The sequence below is a fragment of the Ahaetulla prasina genome, chromosome 6 (assembly GCF_028640845.1).
Source record: "Ahaetulla prasina isolate Xishuangbanna chromosome 6, ASM2864084v1, whole genome shotgun sequence".
Lineage (NCBI taxonomy): Eukaryota > Metazoa > Chordata > Lepidosauria > Squamata > Colubridae > Ahaetulla > Ahaetulla prasina.
Window position 1 is genome coordinate 70,428,825 of NC_080544.1, and position 22,152 is coordinate 70,450,976.

The 22,152-nt window shown below is 40.2% G+C and overlaps 1 protein-coding gene across 1 annotated transcript in view; it reads right to left on the reverse strand.

Moving 5' to 3' along the window:
- The window catches only part of CROCC2 (ciliary rootlet coiled-coil, rootletin family member 2), a 114,087-nt gene that overhangs the window by 18,861 nt on the left and 73,074 nt on the right, over nt 1-22,152 (reverse strand). Inside the window, exons 23-28 of the mRNA XM_058187539.1 lie at nt 13,953-14,096; nt 9,259-9,497; nt 8,989-9,148; nt 8,266-8,433; nt 7,474-7,825; nt 6,676-6,860 (exon numbers count right to left, since the gene is read on the reverse strand). Of these exons, the coding sequence (XP_058043522.1) occupies nt 6,676-6,860; nt 7,474-7,825; nt 8,266-8,433; nt 8,989-9,148; nt 9,259-9,497; nt 13,953-14,096 (1,248 nt within the window). The remainder of the gene's footprint in view (nt 1-6,675; nt 6,861-7,473; nt 7,826-8,265; nt 8,434-8,988; nt 9,149-9,258; nt 9,498-13,952; nt 14,097-22,152) is intronic.

Sequence of the window (22,152 nt, forward strand, 5' to 3'; positions counted from 1 at the left end):
TATGATGACAGTATATCTCAATTTCAATCATCAGTATATGATGACAGTATATCTCAATTTCAATCTATGTATTATCAAAAAACTCTCACTGAACAAATCAAATCCTGCTCTGAATCTTCTTACTTGAAGCCAAGGCCAGAGGCCTTGGAAACAATTATTACTAACATATTTTCAGTCAGTCAAAATACCTTCAGTTTTGAGGCTACATAGCTTTCTTTAAATTAAATATGTAAATAAGCATAAGGACTGTACTGGTAAAATTAAGAACACTGAATTTCTTGTAGCTCATAAAGGGTTAACTGAAATATGTTGTTATTGTTTGTAGATACTTTTTCCTTCTTTTTAACTTTCTGGTTTACACAAGTTAACAATAAATTCCAGGATCTTGGTGGACAGGACAACAAAGCAAGGAATGTTTTAAATGTGATGTAGCCCAGAATTAACTGATTTCTTCATTTGTCAGAAAGGCTGTTGGATGATCTGATGCTATGATTATTGTGACAAGCCATGTTTTTTTAATTATTCTGGTACAGTATAAATATTTATTCATTTTTACAAGAGGCATGCTTTTGAGCAATAAATAGCACATGACAGAGACAGGGCTGAACTGCCCTTGAATGTTGCTAAACATATGTCTTGCGAGTCAACTTGGGGTCACAATAAGTTAAGTTGGCTCATATGATCCCTGCAAAATGGAGTTAGAATAGCTAGATGATTTTCTGTTCTAGGTGAATGAACTGGAAGGAATTTTGAATATCCCTCTCTGGTTCACAAAACTACAGATGCAATTTTTAAGAAACAATATGCCTTCATAAACTCTTTGCTGGAAAAAAAAGCTATAGTGGAAAGATGCATACTTCATACTAAGCCAAAACAAACAAAATTTCTAATAGTATCATGTGATATATCAACCCAACCATAGCAGAGGTGGGATTGGAACAAAAGTCTTTTATTCCCAAAAGTAACATTTTGTACCTAGCAACAGCGCTCTTTTTACAGCTTGTTATTTACTTCTAGTTCATAACATGATCGTATGCTTGTAAATTATCTTATGTCATTTATATAAATGACGCTGTATTGCACTGGTTCCTCTACTTTCTTTATCAACAATTCCAGTTGGTGCTAGTCGGACAGGAGAGATCATGCTTAATCCCTTGTGGAGTGCTGCAAGGGTCAGTTCTTTCCCTCTGCTATTTTATTTATTATTATTTTTATTATTTATTAAATTTTTATACCGCCCTTCTCCCGAAGGACTCAGGGCGGTGTACAGCCAAAGATAAAAAGTTGATATACATACAATTTAAAACCAAGATTTAAAACTAAGCAAATTACAAAAAAGGCCAATATTAAAATTTAAAAATTAAAAAAACCCTAAGACAATAAAAACCCAATTTAAAATTAATAAAACTATTATGCCAGTCCCGCTTGAATAAATAGGTGTGTTTTTAGCTCACGGCGAAAGGTCCGAAGATCATGCACTTGGTGTAGGCCAGGGGGAAGTTCATTCCAGAGCATCGGGGCTCCAACAGAGAAGGCCCTGCTCCTGGGGGCTGCCAGCCAACACTGTTTGGCGGACGGCACCCTGAGAAGACCCTCTCTGTGGGAGCGTACGGGTCGGTGGGAGGCATAAGGTAACAGCAGGCGGTCTCATAAGTACTCGGGTCCCAAGCCATGGAGCGCTTTAAAGGTGGTAACCAGAATCTTGAAGCGCACCCGAAAGACTACAGGAAGCCAGTGCAAACTGCGTAGTAGCGATGTTACATGGGAGCCACGAGTGGCTCACATTACTACTCGCGCAGCCGCATTCTGGACTAACTGAGTCTCCGGGTGCACCTCAATGGCAGCCCCATGTAGAGAGCATTGCAATAATCCAACCGAGACGTAACCAGAGCGTGAGTGACCGTGCATAAGGCATCCCGGTCAAGGAAGGGCGAACTGGTGAACCAAGCGAACTTGGTAAAAGGCCCTCCTGGAGACGGCTGCCAGGTGTTCATCAAAGGACAGCCGTCCATCCAGGAGGACGCCCAAGTTGTGTACCACCTCCTTTGGGGCCAATAACTCGCCCCCAACAGTCAGCTGTGGGTGCACCTGACTGTACCGGGGTGCCGGCATCCACAGCCACTCCGTCTTGGAGGGATTGAGCTTGAGTCTGTTTCTCCCCATCCGGACCCGTACGGCTTCCAAACACTGGGACAGCACTTCGACAGCTTCGTTGGGGTGGTCCGGGGTGGAAAAGTACAGCTGAGCATCATCAGCGTACAGATGATAACTCACCCCAAAACCACTGATGACCTCCCCCAGCGGCTTCATATAGATGTTGAACAGGAGAGGCGAGAGAATCGACCCCTGAGGCACCCCACAAGTAAGGCGCCTCGCGGACGACCTCTGCCCCCCTGTCAACACCGTCTGCGACCGGTCAGAATGATAGGAGGAGAACCACCGATAAACGGTGCCTCCCACTCCCAATCCCTCCAACCGGCGCAGCAGGATACCATGGTCGATGGTATCAAAAGCCGCTGAGAGATCTAATAGGACCAAGGCAGAGGAGCAGCCCCTATCCCTGGCCCTCCAGAGGTCATCTACCAATGCGACCAAACCGTCTCTGTGCTATAACCGGGTCGGAAGCTGGACTGGAACGGGTCCAGATAGACAGCTTCATCCAGGTACCGGGGAAGCTGCCATGCAACCACACTCTCTACAACCTTCGCTACAAAGCGAAGGTTGGAGACTGGACGATAATTCCCCAAAATAGCTGGGTCCAGGGAAGGCTTCTTGAGGAGGGGTATCACCACCGCCTCTTTCAAGGCGGCGGGGAAAACCCCTTCCAACAGAGAAGCATTTATAATCCCCTGGAGCCAGCCTCGTGTCACTTCCTGAGTAGCCAGCACTAACCAGGAAGGACACGAGTCCAGTAAACATGTAGTTGCATGCAACCTCCCCAGCAACCTGTCCACGTCCTCGAGAGCCACAGAATCAAACTCATCCCAAATAACCTCTACAAGATGCGTCTCCGTCATCTCAGCTGGATCATCGCAATTTTGGTCCAAACTATCCCGAAGCTGAATGATTTTATCGTATAGATAACCGTTAAACTCCTCAGCTCGTCCTTGTAAAGGGTCATCCCGTCCCTCCTGATGAAGGAGGGAACGGGTCACCTGAAACAAGGCGGCCGGGCGGTTATCTGCCGATGCAGATAACTTTTGGTCTTGGGGGATTTCAACTTGCCATCGGCCGGCTTGTCGTCAACGGTGGTTCAGGAGTTCCAGGCCTCCATGACAGCCTTGGACCTGTTGGCAAGTTGAAATCCCCCAAGACCAAAAGTCTGGGAATCTCAACCGCCACCCCAGCAAGCATCTCTAGTAGCTCAGGTAGGGCTGTAGTCACGTAGCAAGGAGCCAGGTACGTGATCAACAGACCCATTTGATTCCGATGGCCCCACTTCACAAGGAGGGATTCACAACCAGCTATCTGAGGTACAGTGGACTCCCTCGGCTCCAGACTCTCTTTAATCACAACCGCCACCCCCCCACCCCTACCTTGGGCCCTCGGCTGATGGAATGCACGGAAACCCGGAGGGCACAGTTCAACCAGGGGTACACCCCCCTCTGTGCCCAACCAGGTCTCTGTAATGCCCATAAAGTCCGCGGACTCCCTCTGAATCAGATCACAAATCAGGGGAGCCTTATTAACCACGGACCGGGCATTGCAAAGCATCAGCCGAAGACCCAGGCTCTGAGGGTCCTGGCCATCCGGGGAACGAGTAAGGACTGAGGGGCCGGAGCACGTGATCGCTTTTAGACATCGAACACGTGCTCCCGAAGAACGATACGGCCCCTTGCCTCCGCCATATCTGCCTCTCCCACTTACCGTACAGATGGAGTAACACTCTCTGCTCTGCACATTCCCCTCCCCCACATTTACCAGTACATGAAGGCACCAGACAAGATCATCAAGAGTTTTTGGGGTTGGTGTCATCAAATGTCAGGTGCAAGGAACCAGAACACTCATAAATAATCTCAGGCTGGAAATTTATTGTTCATCACTTCCATTTAAATACAATGCCATAAGAATCTCACCAGATTGTTTGCCTTCCCTGAAACTGACCAGATAAGGCTTTATGGATTTGGAGGGAGGTGATGTTTATGCTGTTTGTGGCTATGCAACAACTCCAAGCTAGGTCCTTACTTGATCCCTCCTGCCAGCCTACCTGGCAATTTTCCAACATCAGTATATGTATAATACCCAGCTTTCCTTTGCTACCCTAGGCTGGTGATATCGCTGAAGTCTAAGTCCCTGAAAGATGGGTGGGGGAGAGTAGGCTTAAAGTGAATTTTTTAAAAATGGAATTACTGTTTCTCCATGGGGTTTTCTACAGAGGAATTATTGAGTCTGTCATTTGCACCTCTATAACCGTCTGGTTCGGTTCTGCAACCCAACAAGAAAAACACAGACTTCAGAGGATAATTAGAACTGCAGAAAAAATAATTGCTACCAACCTGCCTTCCATTGAGGACCTGTATACTGCACGAATCAAGAAGAGGGCCGTGAAAATATTTATAGACCCCTCGCATCCTGGACATAAACTGCTTCAACTCCTACCCTCAAAACGACGCTATAGAGCACTGCACACCAGAACAACTAGACACAAGAACAGTTTTTTCCCGAAGGCCATCACTCTGCTAAACAAATAATTCCATCAACACTGTCAAACTATTTACTGAATCTGCACTACTATTAATCTTCTCATAGTTCCCATCACCAATCTCTTTCCATTTATGACTGTATGACTATAACTTGTTGCTGGCAATCCTTATGATTTATATTGATATATTGACCATCAATTGTGTTGTAAATGTTGTACCTTGATGAACGTATCTTTTCTTTTATGTACACTGAGAGCATATGCACCAAGACAAATTCCTTGTGTGTCCAATCACACTTGGCCAATAAAAATTCTATTCTATTCTATTCTATTCTGTCTGCTCCCTATTTCTGAAGGTACAGGTTCATGACTGGGGATTCTTCAGGAATAGCAAGTTGAGGCTGTGGCTGCTGGGGGTGGGGGTGAGGTGGGAAGACTTTTCCTAGCTTTGGCTAGTAAGCCAGTTATAACCTTTCATGGAGTGGAGGGGGATCATGTTGCAGTGACTTATATTCTTATCACCACTTGCTTAGTTTATAACAACGTGCTCTACATAGGGCTGCCTTGAAGATCACTCAGAAAGTGTAGTTGGTTTAGAGGAAAGTGGCCTATATTGTTTGCTGATGGGAGCAATTCATTGCAAGCCCTGCACTGGTTTTAATAGGTATCTGGATGCAATTTAAAGTCGTGGTATTAATCCATAAAGCCTTACATAATTTGGTGCCTAGTTATTTGCAGAATGGCATTCTCTCACTGGAACGGGCCTGACCAGCTTGATTTACCAGAAAAAACTACTAGTGATACAGTAGTTATGGAATTTAGGGAAGTGAGAGCGGCAAAGCATGATTATGCTATTTTTCATGGTTGCACCAGCTGTTTGGAATGGTGTCTCAGTGGAAATCTGGTTGGCTTCCACTCTGCTTACCTTTCAGAAGCTCCTCAGATTCGTTTCTTGGTTTATTTAGTTTGGTTTAATTCATTTAATATAATTATTAATTTTCCAGAAGTATTTGTGTACTTTTTATTTATTTATATTGTCTTTTTATTGCATGTTCGTTTGTTATTTCTTATGTATCTTATCTGTACATCATCAAAAGTCCTTAAGGATTTGATTCTCTATAAATGTTGTTGATGATGATGATAATGATGGAAGTTATCACTGCTAAAACATAGCATTACATAAAATAAACCCTTTTTGCTGTGAGTAAAACAAATGGACTAATTTATTTGTAACATATTTTAAGCCATTATTGGCTTTGATCCAGAATGATTAGGTAGATTTATGTGCCTAATGCTCTCCAGGCATTCAAATAATCATGCTGAAACTTTGATAATAATTTCTAGTAAACGCCCTTAAAGCTAACAGGATGCTGAAAAAAAGCATGGCATATTATTTCAAGTGGATGCCTAGAAACACATGCTTAAGGGATACGTTTGTACATAACGCTGAAAAGCAGAATAGAGACTCTGGTGCATAATTCCAGACCTATTCTAGTTATGTCTTAAGCATACTTTCTACTACTTAAGTAAGTCCATAAGTAAGTCTTAATTTTTGTACGTTGAATTTCAGCTTTAGAATATTCCACTTTGAATAAATCCAATGAATGAAGGAACTGAACAAAGATTTGAAAGAATATGGATAATCTAATGGAAATCAATGGATGATGGAATCTAAAACCAATTTTTAATAGTGAACTAATTATAGATTTTATTTTTAACTTCTCCTTCAATTGATATGAGGATTAATGTTTGCTATCTATATTAAATTCTTTGTATCAACAGTAAAATATGAACAGAAGCACAAAAAGAAAGGCGCTATTTTGCTACAACTCCTTAGTATTAGCTTTATTAAAATAAAGTTGACCTGCATTCAGATTGTGATAAATTAGTGAATGTGCTCTTATAGTTTTATAAAATTCATAGCTATGAGTTTTTCAAAGTTCATGAATTTATACCATCTAAATCTCAATATCATTCTCATACTCTCTGGATCTGAGGTTGAAGAAATATTTGAAAGAGAAGCCCTTGCTTACCCTCTCTCTTTGGGTGTCCCGCAGCTCCTGAAGGAAGTCCTTCAAAGCATCTCGAACTACTTCTGGATCAATTTCACTTGTGGTTTGCTCACTCCTGAGGGGAGAAGTTTGATGAAATGGTGAACAGGAGCGGCTCCTCTCAGGTGATGCAGTGCGAGATGCAGGTGTTTGGCGTCCACTGATTCCTATAAAACAACCAAATACTTGCTTGGTCTCAGCCAACTGACAGGGTTGAAATGGATTTCTAGAAGAAAAGACTTCACAGACTACATGTTTTAGGATTTATTCATTCATTTAGTTAATAAGGTTATCTAAGGTTTTTTATTGGTAGGAGCTTTCTCTTGCCTAAGGAGAGAATGTTACCATAATTAGCTATGTACCTACATCTTTTCAGATGGCTATACCACCACTGTCCACAAAGCTTTCAAGCTGCCTCTTAGCTATGAAGTTTCTTTTTGGCTAAGGTATATGAGATAAGTAGCTATGAAATACATAGTTTTGATTAGTATATTTTTTCAAATTCTGCCTTTGTAGTTTGTAAATCATAATTTATGGATTAGTGCCATAAATCAACTATGGATTTATTCAATAAATCATATTTTAAAGCAATGATATTATTCAATATAAAGACTGGCCCCTAGAATGTTTCATTTCCCAGGATCAAAATATAGCAATTTTCCAGTCGTTTGCTTGTTTATTTCATTAAATTTATGAATCTATTATAGCTGCCCACTCCAACAGATTTTGAATGGCTAATCTAATTTAGCCAATAGCAGTGTGAATAATTTTAAAAATAACCTTTGACTGGAGAGGAGGATCGTTGGGGAGATGGACTCCGGCTGCCAAGTCCCAGTGTGCGACGGAGAGTGGAGTGGAGTGCCACTAACTTCAGTTCAACCTCCCTCTTGGCTGCTTCAGTTTTGGCTAGTTCTGTTTCTAAGCCATGGATGCATCCCTCACAGGTGCTGAGGCGCAGCTGGAGACTCTCATTTGTCCTACTTGCTTCCTGAAGCTTCACTTCCAGGCTATGGAGTTCATCCTTCAATTTCTTCTCCTTGATGCAACTCTCTGCAAGGCTGTGCTTTAAATCCTGCTCTTGAAGTTGGAACTTTACCTCTGCAGAAGACAGCTTCTTCTGCAAGTTCAACACCTAGAAGGAAACAAAGTCATGAGGGCAATATATACATGGAGGAGACATTCCAGAAAATTGCAGAGCTGTAGTATAGATAGGGAAATGGGGAAAAAAATTAGTGGCAGATTATTTCTTAGCTATACTATTGCTAAGAAAATTGCATGGATGGGCCATAGGTCTTTTTCGGCCATCAGTTTTCTATGTTTCTGTTTTTCTATAAGTCACCAAGTCAACCTCAACTCAAGAGGACACTCCACCTTCACTACACATAATAATACTATATTGCTATATGTATTGGTCTTCACAATTACGTCCTTATCCCATTAAATATGCAGTTTATCCCACATCTTATCTCCATTGCATTCTTTCACAAAATGCTGCCTTCTTTCACTGTCTCAACTTACTCTTCAATTCTTCTTCCATTAAATAATCACTCTTTTCTATTATCCCATTGTTACCTCCTTGTGAGCAGAATCATGGCCAATCTCCAGAGTAGATATCCTCTGTTTAAGATCCAGGACCTCTTTGCTGTTCTGCTGTTCCTGTTGTTCTTTTTGCAGCAACTGATGTTGTAATTCAGCGATTTCCTGAGTTTTCTTGCTGTTCTTGCTTTCCAGGGACTTTACCTGTGCAGGAAGGATTTGAATGTAGCTATTCTTCAATACAAAATATGTGCCCCAAATTCCCAATCTACATGTGGACTCTTTTGCATAAAAGAAGTATTGCCATAGTTGGCAACTGCTTCTAACTGCCATGATTGACTGTACCACACCCCAACCATAGGAAGCCTAATAGAAAAGCCTAATAGAAAACTAACAAATTCTTCAGCAAGAACATGCTGCCTATTTGTTGTATATGCATCATGCTATCAGGAAGGCCTGAAAAAGAAAGGAAGTTCTAGGGACAAATCTACATTATAATTGCATATCATTACATGCAGAAATGATATCAGGATACTGTCCATTTGAATTTCAAATAATAGCAATTAGTACATTTAGGATGGTGCTATTACATTTGCTATAGTTCACTCTACTTAGGTATCAATCTCAGGAGTTAACAGTAATGTCAAATGATCTTGCATACATCCTCCCTAACCTCCACTGATCATGTCAAGTGTTTCTTTCCATTAACCTGTTACATTCTTGGACCTGAATTGAACAATGAGAAAGTCTGTAAGCTACCTCTCTGCGCAGCTCCTGAAGCTCTCTTCTGGCTTCCATGTGTGCTTTCTCTACTTCCCGTAGATTTACTCGGAGCTCTCCCACTTCTACCTCAACTGTGGCTTTTGCTTCTTCCAGAATGGCAATCTTCTGTTCTTGTTCTTCCTTGATTCTCTGCAGTCTACAAGAGGTCAAGTGTTTATTATCAGTCATCTCTAAAAACACTACATCTGTTCCATCAATGTGTATAAGCTTCTTCTCCCAGCCTGACATTGTGCCAAGTCTGCTGACCTGAGCTTCTCATTCTCTGTTTTTTTGACAGCTGCTCTGAGGTCAGCATTGGATTTCTGAAGTGCTTCCTTTTCTCTGCTCTCATCTGCTACAGCCCTGTGAAATTCCAGTAGCTCTTTTTGTCGCTGATCACAAGCTTCTTCTGATTCCTGCAGTCTCTGGTGAAGCTCAGTGAGTTCTTTGTGAACATCTGCATAGGTATCTTCTGCCAACCGTAGTTGGACTTTGAGCTGTTCTGCCTTTAAGAAAAAGCTACATCAATTTTAAGGCACTTTGGAAAATAATCCTAATGACTTCAAGGGGATTTACTCCAGGAGAATTGATATTGGTGTACTTCCAGGGTGAGGTTGGACGCAAAACACACAGTTAAAGGCACCATGCACATGTTATTAGGCATCTACTATCCAGAAATAAGATTATTGATGATATTAATAAATATCGTTATATGGCTAATAAATATCATTATATGGTCATAGGGTCCTTGGTGCTCTCTGAGCTTGGTTGCTTTCTTGTAGATGTTGCATTACTAAACAAGGTAACAGCATCAGTGCTAGGATGGACCAGGAGCACTGATGTTGTTACCTAGTTGGTAATGAAACATCTGCAAGAAAACAATCAAGCTCAGAAAGTACTAAGGATTCAACTTTTCAACCCTGAACCACAAAAATTCTCTTCTATCTGTATCATATGGTCAGTGTGCAGTGGATTGTAGTCTTGGTTGATTGATTAAAACATGCAAATGAAAATTTGATCTCCAGAGGGAAAGGCACACATCTGCAATTGAATATAATTTGCCCCTGGTGGATGCCATCCAACTACATTGGGCTTTTTATTTTATCTATATTTGAACAAAGGAAGTATTTAAAATGCAAGTTTTGGGGGAAATATAGTCTTAATCTAAAGCCTAAGACAGAACTGGTAATATATATTAACTAAAGGGGAAAGTAGCAATAAAAAATCTATCATCTACATATACTAGAACTATATATATGTTTACTAAGAAGAAAGGTGTTCAGTAGGACTTACTTTTGAATGTTAAGTTTATACTGTAGAATTTTACTGACTTCCTTTTTAAGTGAGAAATGAGTCATGATGATATATCACTGTCTGAAATATTAGATAAAAATTTTCTAATGAAAACTTGACCTACCTTTCATATTGTTACTAAGGTGGCTAATATTTTTGTCAGGCAAACAATATTAATGGACAGCAATGTTTTTTTATGGAAGCTGATTGTTAAAAAATGGTTTTCTGATACAAATCTCCTTCTAAACTGACATACTTTCTTGTGCATCCCCCACACTAACAAGGATAATATCAGTTAGAGCAGCTCATGAAAAGAACAAATGAAGCTGGTTTTGGAAAACTAAAAAAGAGAGAGAGAGAGAGAGAGAGGAAGGGAAGGAGAGAATGAGGCAAAATTTTGGTCTTGAAGAAGAACAACCATGACGAGTAGGTTGGTTTAAGAAAGAGTGCCTGGCTTTTCTGTTTCATATACTCTGGACTGAGAAACTTTGTATGTCTATAATAAGAGAATTACATTGATGGTTTAAAGTGCAGTCAGTTTTTGTTATTGGTGATAATTATGGTCTATAAACTTGCTGTGAGCTCTGAATTAGCAAATACTGAATCATTGATCGTAAGGGAAATACAGGACCCAGAAGGCAAAGTGTTACCTTGTTTGACCTCAGCTGGGAATATGCACATTGAGTAACTTAATTTTTTTTGCCACTTTGCATATATCTGTGAATGACCATGATTTTGGGGTTATAAATACAGTAAGTAGTACAGAAAGCAAGTAAGTGCAAGTAGTGACGATTGACTGTATCTGCTCTGTGGGAATTATATTGCAAAAATATAGCAATCTTCTTCAACTTGATTTGGTATACATATCTGTCCTCAAAACTTTCCTTCTCCCTGATTTCTTTCCCACTCTTGAATGACATAAAAGATGACTAATTCCACCTTGTCTGCAGGAAAGGATGGGGTCTACCAACAAAGGATGTAACAGCAAAAGGTTGGGAGAGATGACAGCAGTAAAAGTGGAAGATCAATTTTGAAATATCTGAATAATTACTAATGACAACATAGATGAAATTCCTAGATTAAACCGGTAGCAGTGCACATGTACCATTTGAACTTCAGCTGGACGGACACAGAAGCATCTTAGCTTAACAGCTTTCCCATGAACTGCAGCGTGAATTAAAATGGAGAGGAAAGAACGGTCTGGATTTTATTCAGTTTTCCTTGGAAAGCTGTGCTTTTTTATGCCCTGTGTATTTTTGGGGAAGGGTAGGAGAATTGTATAAGAACCCCAACGTCCTATGTTTTTCTTTTTTCTTTCTTTCTTTTTTTAAAATTCTTTTTACTCTGAACAGCTCTAACACTATCCAGATCCTCCCTGTTGGCCGGGCTCATTCTAACCAGCTCTGTGTTATTGTTGTTCTGTTTTTGAGAAGGATTAGGGTGAGACCCTTTTTCTACCAGCCCCCACCCACATATGGGATCCACAAATGCACTCAGCATTTTTCTGCTGAGCTCAATAGAAATTCACGAAGAAAGGTCAGTGACCAAAGAGAAGGGCGATCCATCATAAAATAAACTGTTTTTATTCCCCAGGATAAGGAGAGGGGGTTTGCAGGGGATGGGTCTGAAAAGAAAACATCACACAAAACTCTTCCCCCCCTCCCCCATACATTCACTCCTTCCTGGCTAATTCCTCTCGTGTGTTTTCTCCTTCACAAAAATATTACAGCTAAGCTCATAACGAAATTATTATAATTATATATTGATTAACGTTTAAAACAGCCTCTTTTGAAATCATGCCTGGGTTGCCAAGCCTCCAGCTGAGGCTTAGACACAATGGAAGAAGGTATCTAGGGTGGGAGAAAAAGGCACACGTTTGTGTGGTGGTATTTGTGCGGGTAGGAGTGAGCATGCATTGAAGTGTGACTCCACACACATACATAGTCTGTGAATTCAAATAATTAAGTTCACGTAAAAAGAACAGATATGTACACGACAATCTTGAACAATGTTTAAATGAACAATGGACAGATACATGCTACTGGCAGCTTGCCAAAATAGACTTCCGTGTTTAACTGCTGTTGTGTGGAGTGTGCGTGCACAGAAGAGTCCGTGTCAGTGTTCTTGTACATATGGGAAGGCTGCTCTGTTCAACTCAAGGCTGACTTCCTCAAGTTAAAAGGCTGTGAAAATGTTATGGTTCCCATGGTGATAAGTAGGTCAATGCTGGCGCCTGTGAGGATTTTGCTTTGTGTTTCTTTGCCCTCTGCTTGTTATATTAGTCCCTCAACTTACTTCTCCCCCTCCCCCTCCCTCTCCCTATTTCTTTCTTGTGCTGTTGTCTCTGTTCCAATCCTGTGTTAGTCTTTCTCTGCCCATCCTGCCTCCATCTCTGAAGATCTTCCTCACCCCCTTCGCCCCATCCCCATTCCTTCTGCCCTCCCTGCCCTCTGAAACAACCCTCTTCTCTTGCTTGTGTGGTCCCTCCTGGAGCTGGACTTTGAAATCTGTTGAAAAGAGGCCATTTTTTGCCAAAATAAACAGCCTGTCATGTTAAATTACTCTCTCTTCCTCTTTTATGTCCTTTAATTTTCTATTTTCCCCTCACCCCGTCCCTTTCTTTCTCTTTCTTCCCTCAGGCTGGGGTCATTTTTGTTCTGCGTTCGCAGTTTGTAAAGAATTAGAACCCTGGAAACATCTGGCAGTGGGTGAGGGTTACCATCTGGGGAGGATTTTCAAAGTTGCAGATATTTGGAAGAATGTAAAAAAACCACCCTCTAGAGTTGGATATTAAAAAGAGGGAACATGACAGGGTGGACAGTGATTTCTGCTTCCAATTTAACCAATGACAAGCCGGTGTTGGAACTGGAGTAAAGGCACTGACTAGCTGGATCAGTGCCAATTTCTCTAGCCAATACCCATCTTGGGAACACATTGGATACTCCACATGCTCTGCAGGAGGCCACATCCATCCAGAACACAGGCAGATGACAGCTTTTCAACAAGTTCAACGTGCTATGATAAAAGCCGCTGGCTGGGGTCTAAGCTCATCCAGGGAACAACACGGCACCATTTGTATAATCATTTCCATATCCCAAACCCTCAAAGACATTGTGAAACTGACCTATAATAATTTCAAGTTCTGCTGTCCTGGAAACCCACAGAATATGCTAGAGAAAAGAGCTGGGTAAGAATTTCTGCAAAAGGGGAAACAGACTGCCCAGCAGTTCTTCAGGAAAAGTTCTGCTACAGTTTCAGATACAGCCCAGCAAATTTAGGAATAGATTGATTTTGCTCTTGGACATAGCTGATGTGCTTTTAGAGAGGTTTGCAGTGTTTCAAAGCTTGCTAAATTTGTTAGTCTAGATGTGGCAGTGTTATGAATTTATATCATATAAGAACCTCCTCCTTAATCATATTACTCATTTGAAAAATGGTGCATCTCCAACACCGATTTCCTAAAATGTTTTTTCAGGTGTTTCTGCTAACATTTAGCACTCTTAACATCTACGGAAGCAGAAGACTTGATATTTCAAATCTATTTATGTTCCCAGCCTGAACTGATAGCCCTTGTTGACAAATGGATATGCAATCCCCTTTTTGGGATCAATATTCAACAGGGATAGACAAGAAATGGCCAGAAGTGATAGCTAAAAGGGCATACATACCTCCCGCCCACTAAGTTCTTTCTCTCTTGCCAGCTCCTTTATATGTTCATTTAAGCGTTTGGCCTCTTTCTGGTGTGCAGCCATTGCATCTTCAAATTGTGCCTGGAAGGTCTGTAATTCTTTGTTGATGCTGGTAATTGTGTTCTGTATTGAAGACGACACAGGGAAAAAAGTATGGCATGAGCTAGATTTGTTCAACACAAATTAAAATAGGGTTACATTTTCCTTTAGCAACTACTTGGATTGATCCGTCTCATAAGATCTCTAGAAGCACAGATTGTTAGAACCTGCAAGAGGTTCAAGTATCAAGTATCAGAGCAGGAAAATTGTATTACATAACTCAACTGTAAACTTTTCTTCCTTAGTGATTCACAAAATCTTCAGAATGGCCGGGGAAAACTAATTTTACCTTCTGTTCCCCTGATATCCACTTTTCCTTGAACACAGGCCATGATTTATGTAGCCTTATCTCACTGATTTCTATATCACAGAACTCCAGCCAATAGTAAAACACAGAGGAGAGCCAAATGAGCTCAGACAATGCATCATTATGCCAGCAGCTTGTTCTATCACTATAGTATAGCTGGATTCCCTTTAGATGTATTAGTGAGCAAAGATTCTAACCCTTGGCTGTTTCAGTGTGACAATTTTCTTAAGTGCTAAAATGTGCTTTGTGCATAGAAAGGGATATAACTATCAATCACTAGGTACAATATTTGATATTTACATCCCTTAGAAATGTAGGTATCATACTAGACAAACTGTAATTATTTAAATTAAACAAGAAATTGGAATGGTGAAATCTGGCTAACTTATCCATATCATGAAAGAAATCTTATGGTCATAGAATGAAACAGTATCTGGTTTGCTAATCCTTTTAATAAAGGATACTGCTCTCCATAAATATGCTGTTACTAAAGCAATTAATTTTATTTTCTTCAGTGATAGCGTCTTTCTCTTCTTGGAAAGTGAATTCCAACATCTGAGCTCTTATTATCTTAATAAATTTGTTCTTGTAGGAACCGGAATGCCTCGGAGTTCGATTTGTGATGTGTACATTTATTGGAACTTGACATTGAAACACATAAGAGTGTTTAGAATTAACACTGATAGAATAAAAGAAAGAAGTCCAATATCAGGCAAACACCGTATACCAAAGGATGCCAATGCTTTGCAAGTCAACATTTCATAAAATGTTCTAATTATGTTATATAAAGATTCTAAGCTACAGCTTACAATCATTCTAAGTTACAGCTATAACCAAAGCTTGGTTAAAGTAGCAATAATGTTATGTTTGCATAACATAACATTACTTTCAAATAACAATATCTCAATTATCCCAAACCACGTTATGGCTGAATGTGAGATATGAACCAACTAAAATAACCAAAATTATTCCTATTCTCTGAATGATATTTGCAACATACTAAGTTGGGGGACATTTCAAGTTGGTCTGACTCTTTGCCTTAGACAGGATCTTAGATTGTCCCATTCCTTCTCCAAACAGCCCACAAACCTCTATTGCAGATGCCATTAAGCTTCTCTTGATCCTGTAGGCTTCAACTTGGATATCCCCTCCCCCAAGTGAGGATTTTCTCCAGAATTCTCAACAATGAGGATTTGAAATCCACATCTTTGGAAAGTTCCCAGGATCCAGAATGGGAAGGTCGCACTAAACCTAAACATTTGCTACCAACTTTCATCAACAGAACTTTGTATGATACTAAAGTTGCTTTTTAATCTTGGTTGAAAGTTTTGTTTTATTTTTGCTTTCTGGCAATTAATGATTGTATGAAATTGTATTTCATACTCATCATATGCCAAAACTGAAAGTGAGTGATTAGATCATATATGCTACCCTGCCTTAACTCAGCAATACCCCGATGAAAATTTGGGCAACATAAATAATTTGGATCTCCCTAGAATTATTGTATGATTTGAATATGTTTTGATCTCAAATAAGCTCAGCAGAAACATAAAGATTGATGAATTAATCCTTTGCTGCTATTAAATATCCATAATCCTATACTCAACTTCAAAAGTTTTGACAAACATTCAAAATATCAGTAGGTTGAATTAATGCCCCTTTCTGTAGGTCAGAAAAAGTGAAATAAAAATACCCATACATTTCCCTATCACAACTCATGGATTCGTTGTTCTTCCTCTTCTATGGCATGGGATCATGTAGCAGACTTGAGACAAGCAACTCAGTCATCTGGTAAAAACTACTAATTGGAACATTTGTATCTTTTATGGGAAATGAATCCCTTGGCAAAAGAGAAAAGGAAGATACTGGAAACAAAAGCCAAGATGCTGTATGGGAATTGGGAAATGTAAGCAGCAATGGGCTGCTTACAGTCTTACTTCTGCTATGTTAATATGAAATGATGCAAACTTAAGGTATAGAATAAAGCAGCAACATGCAACTTATATTTCTTCAGTAACAAAGCAAGGACTATACTCTAGAACAAGACCAGGGCCAGGATAACCAAAAGAGCAGTATCCTATTAAAACTACGTTATATTTACATTATCATTAATTTAAAAGTAACAAATTTTAGGTTAATTCAGTTAATATGATTTACTTCTGATATATTTAATATTTCCTTTCACTTACATTTAAAAAACCAGTTTAAAAAAACATTTTAGTGGCTCATTTAGTGGGGGTTGTTATCCAAAATTTGAGGTGGGATTGACATGTGACTTGCAACTAGACTAGAGCATCACTGGCATACAGGACAAATGGAGAACCAGATACTCTTTAAAACTGTTGAACAATTTCTGAGAAACCCCAGTCAGCACAAGTAGCAATGAGGAATTTTGGGAGATATGGTTGTCTCTGTGAAAACTTTAGAGAAAACTTCTTAAGTAAGACAATTTTGAATTAGAGCCAATTACTCAGATAAATGTTGGGCTTCCTTTCACTGGATATCTGTTAGGGATATTTTAATATGATTCCAGCATTGAGATTAGGTTGAATGTTGTATCTGTCGGAGCGTGCACAGTGTGACTGCTATTTTCAGACCACCCAGGAGCAAAATACAGGACACAGTGGTTTATATACAAGACTCTATATACTGTACACTATATATACATACATGTGCTAAGCAAAGCCAGGCAAGCAATCAGTTTTCAACTCTAAACGCAGAACTACAATGCAGATACACACACGGTGAGAAGAATGATACATGAGGAGAGAGAGAGAGAGAGACAGGCCCTCTAATGGCCTCCCTTATATAGGCAGTTTCTTAAATGGCAATAACCCTGCTGACTCATCCTCAGTCTTAAAGGGCTTGACCAGCTTCAAACAGCTTCAAGTTTGATGATCATTTGGCGGTCGTCTCCAGGAGGGCCTTTTACCAAGTACACTTGATCCTCCAGTTGCGCCCCTTCCTTGACCGGGATGCCTTATGCACGGTCACTCACGCTCTTGTCACTTCTCGTTTGGATTATTGCAATGCTCTCTACATGGGGCTGCCCTTGAAGTGCACCCGGAGGCTTCAGCTAGTTCAGAATGCAGCTGTGCGGGTAATAGTGGGAGCCACCCGTTGCTCCCATGTAACACCAATCCTACGCAGTCTGCACTGGCTTCCTGTGGTCTTTCGGGTGCGCTTTAAGATTCTGGTTACCACCTTTAAAACACTCCATGGCTTAGGGCCCGGGTACTTACGGGACCGCCTGCTGTTACTGTATGCCTCCCACCGACCCGTACGCTCACACAGAGAGGGACTTCTCAAGGTGCCGTCCGCCAAACAATGTCAGCTGGCGGCCCCCAGGGGTAGGGCCTTCTCTGTTGGAGCTCCTACTCTCTGGAACGAACTTCCTCCTGGTTTACGCCAATTGCCTGATCTTCGGACCTTTCGCCATGAGCTGAAAACGCATTTATTTATTCAAGCGGGACTGGCTTAAAAGTTTTATTAAATTTTTAAATTGGGTTTTTTATGTATCTTAGGGTTTTAAATTGTTTTAAATTTTGGCCATGTAAGTTATATGCTTGGTTTTAAGTTTTGTTTTAATGTGTATATTGTGGGGTTTTTACTATATTGGCTGTACACCGCCCTGAGTCCTTCGGGAGAAGGGCGGTATAAAAATCCAATAAAATAAATAAATAAAATAAATAAGTCATCAATACCTTAACCGTATCAAGTATCAAATTCAACTAGAGCTAAATGGCCCCTTCCAGTCCTATGATTCTACCTTTGGTAGTTTGACCTACCTAGAAGAGAAGAACTGCAAAGACTAATCATTGGTTGGTCTGAAAGTGTACAGCAGTATAATAAAATTTAACACTCATTAAACATAACACACATTGTACATTATAGCAGGGGTCCTCAACTGGGGGACTGACACCAATCTGTGGCATGCCAGAAACCAGTCCATGCAAACAAGTGAAGCCCTAATCATGGGATGCAGGCAGCATGTAAAACCATGCCCCCTCCAGTCCATGGAAAAACCGCTCTTCAAAGAACCAGTCCCTGGTACCCAAAAGGTTGGGGGCTACTGCATTATAGCATTGTAAAAGGTGAACTTCCTTCAAATTGAATTCAACTCCTGGTGACAACTGGAACATATTCAGGCTGTATTCTTGGCAACAGTATAGACACTGTTTGTTACAGCCCTCTTCCAAGATGTGTTTAGCCTACAGCCCACGATTCCTTGGAACTCTCCTATCTAAGTTTCAACCAAAGGGATCCTCCTTAATCTCTGAGTCCAGGCAAGATTAGCTGGTGTTGCTACCTACAGACTCTATAACATAAATAATAAAGATGAATAATTCTGGACGTGTATTTTTTTTTTTGTTTACATTTATACCCCGCCCTTCTCCGAAGACTCAGGGCGGCTTACAATGTATAAGGCAATAGTCTCATTCTATTTGTATATATATATTTTTTTTTTACAAAGTCAACTTATTGCCCCCCCAACAATCTGGGTCCTCATTTTACCTATCTTATAAAGGATGGAAGGCTGAGTCAACCTTGGGCCGGGCTCGAACCTGCAGTAATTGCAGGCTCTGTGTTCTAATAACAGGCTTCTCTATTGCCTGAGCTATCCCGGCCCCTGTATAAGCAATTTATCCAATAAATGATCAAAACAAAATTCAGGATGGCTCTTTCCAAACCTCTCAGAGCTCAGTAAAAGTATGGCAGCTGAGAGAACAGGTGAAAGCATTTTATTCTTCCCAGCTTTTGCTCTTCATGACTGCCTCATGGAAACCAGTCCAGCAAGCAGCTGCACTTTCCATCATCTTGGCAGAAGACTGTTCCCCACTGTGACTTGTATCATTTGGTCAGAAGGCCTGGATTTCCATGGGAAGTTCTGTGTGTGCTTCTGTTGAACTTGAAGTGGCCAACCTATTTTCCTTTGAAGAGAAAGTGATATTTTCCTCCTCCTTTAATTCTACTCCCCCATGGAAGTAAACCGGTAGCCTGACAATAGTAATAAAGGGGATTTTGGTGGGAAGGATTGCAATTTATGTTGCTGGCTTAATTCTTGGTTTGTCAATCTGGATTGTATAACTGAGTTACTCTTCATCTTTTAATCTGACCTAGTAACAAAAGCACTTTGCATAGTGCTGTTGCATTCGTTTTAGCCTGGAAACGTAAGCTGGGTAGGTTACCACTGTTAGCATACCAAATTAAAGAGTGTCAAGGTATTATGTGGATGGAATAGAAAGAGTTGTATCAGTTCTAATAGGAGCCGAGACTGGAACAGGGATAAAAATTTAAAAAGAGGAACTAAGACAGATAGGAGCTACATTTTGCCTTAATAATAGCAGTAACAGAGTTGGAAAGGACCTTGGAGGTCATCTAGTCCAACCCCCTGCTCATGCAGGAGATCTATACTAGGGATTCAAACCACCGAACTGCCGACCTTTCTGATTGACAAGCTCAGCGTCTTAGCCACTGAGTCACATAGCCAGGCTATTTGAGCTGATGGCAGGCAGGCAGGCAGGCAGGCAGGCAAGGCTTAAGGAGATGCACTGGAAGCATGGGCTGCTGGCATAGATTGAGGAAGCCAGAAATAGGCCAGAAATTGCAATTAGGGTTCTGCTGTCATAGTCATCCTGTGATTACTGTGCTTAAGGATGGCTTTATCTATTGGTGCTGCCATTAGAAACTAGTTAGCCAGCATAGTGAAAGACAGTGGCCAGTATAAGGAGCAGTGGAATTAAAATGACTATTGCAAAAATTACAGGTAGAAGACAAAAATGAAGGGATGTATAAAGAGTTGCAGTTGCATGAAGGATGAAGCAGGTTGAATCAAAAAGAGAAGAGTAGCCAGAAATATGCAAACTTAACTAGACAAGGAAGAGGGCAAGTGAGTTCACTGTTAGTGGGCTGGGTTGGTCCAAGGTTTAGTATACAGAATTATGGGAAAGTGGGATAAAATATGGAGGTGATTATTTTGTTCCCTGGATAGAGACAGGCAATAGTCATCTGGAGTGGAAAAAGGGAAGGTTGCTACAAAAGGGGATCTATTGGGCATATATTGCATCTCCCTGGGAGATGTCAATTTCTGGACTTTGGGTGGGATTCATGTCAAAGTTTAGGCAGCGTGACTAGTATTAAGAGATAAACCCAGGAGCAAATCTCAACATACAGAGTCTTTAGATAATTAACAGTGGTTTTATCTACACTAAATATATACAGACTTATACGTGGTAATTACCTTATCATACAGCTACTGACACAAGGAGAGCAATGAGATACACGACAACAGAGAACATGAGGAGAAGGAAATGCCCTCTAATGGCTTCCCTTATAAAGGTAGCTTCTTACCCAGCTTCTTAAGGTGGCAGTAACCCTGCTGCCTTATTCCTATTATATCAGTTTTCAGTTGCTTCTGCTTACAACCTTCCATCAGCTTACAGCTGTTAAATCTACATACCCCGACAGTTCAGGTATAGTTCAGGATTCATAGTGAGCATGACAGATCATTTCTTTGGGTACGGAAAGAAAATTCGGTGTGAAATGCTGAAGGATTAACAACTGGCTATGATAGAAAAGAAGTCTGTGTTAGGCACATAGAGACTTTTGTTTATTGAAACAGAAACCCTTTGAAAAATCCTAATAAACCCAATAAACAACAACCCTAATAGCAAATCTGAAGACATGAGTTAAATGTGCCCAGATCTGTCTAAAACACAGACAAGGGAGATTGGGTATTAGAGAGTATTTATAATGTAGTTTTGAATATATTTGTATTGTATTGTTAATCGATTTGCTTTTTTGACAATATGTCATAAATAGTGGTGCCTTTCTACATATTGAAATTGTATAGAAAAAAGAAGAGAGATAATTACTGAACCAAATTATAGATCATGGACTACAGGGTTACAAAGGGTTAAAAATCAAACAGGTTGGTCTGATGTCTGTGCATTGCTCTATGACCGGATGATATTAAATATTGAGTTTCCATAGATATATAAAAAACATTTTTAAAACTATTATTCAAAATCCACAATAATATACTTTCATTTATACAGTCTAGTGCTATCAAACTGGGATAATTTACTATATATTTTATATCTTACTATCCAAATTTCCACATAATTTTAACTATGTTTATATTGCCTCTTCTACATCTATCCCTCTGAACCCTTACTTTTTAAATAAAATATTATTCAAAACATCAGATATTCCACTGTTTCAACCTGATCAATTCGGGACAATCAGTATATCTGTATTCTGATGAATTCTGGTCTATCACTCCTGTTTGCCTATGCTATCTAAGACTTAGATTCTGCTGCCATGGACTTAAATTTAATTCCCCCCCCCCAATTCTTAATCTTTATTCTTATAATAAAAGTCTTGCCTACATGGGGAATTGACTTGTGGATACTTAGTGCCACCTAGTGCTATCTAAGAAGCAGCAGTCTGAGACACGGCCCAATCCTGATGATAGGATATAGTCTATATAGGTGCATCTCCCAAGATTCCTCAAGAACATCAATCTTTCCCAATCCTATACCTTCCAGATGTGTTGACAATTTATTATCTGTAGCAAATATGGTTAGTCATCCTGACTATAGCTGTTGGAAGGTGTAATCAAATACATCTGGAGGGCAAAACCATTTCCAGAGTTAACCGAGTGGTATAGGCTAAAATAGAATACATAATAATTCACTTAACAATTACTTAATAATGAGTGTCAGAGGTATTGGCCCCAGGACATTATTGAACACATCTGGCTTCTTCAAT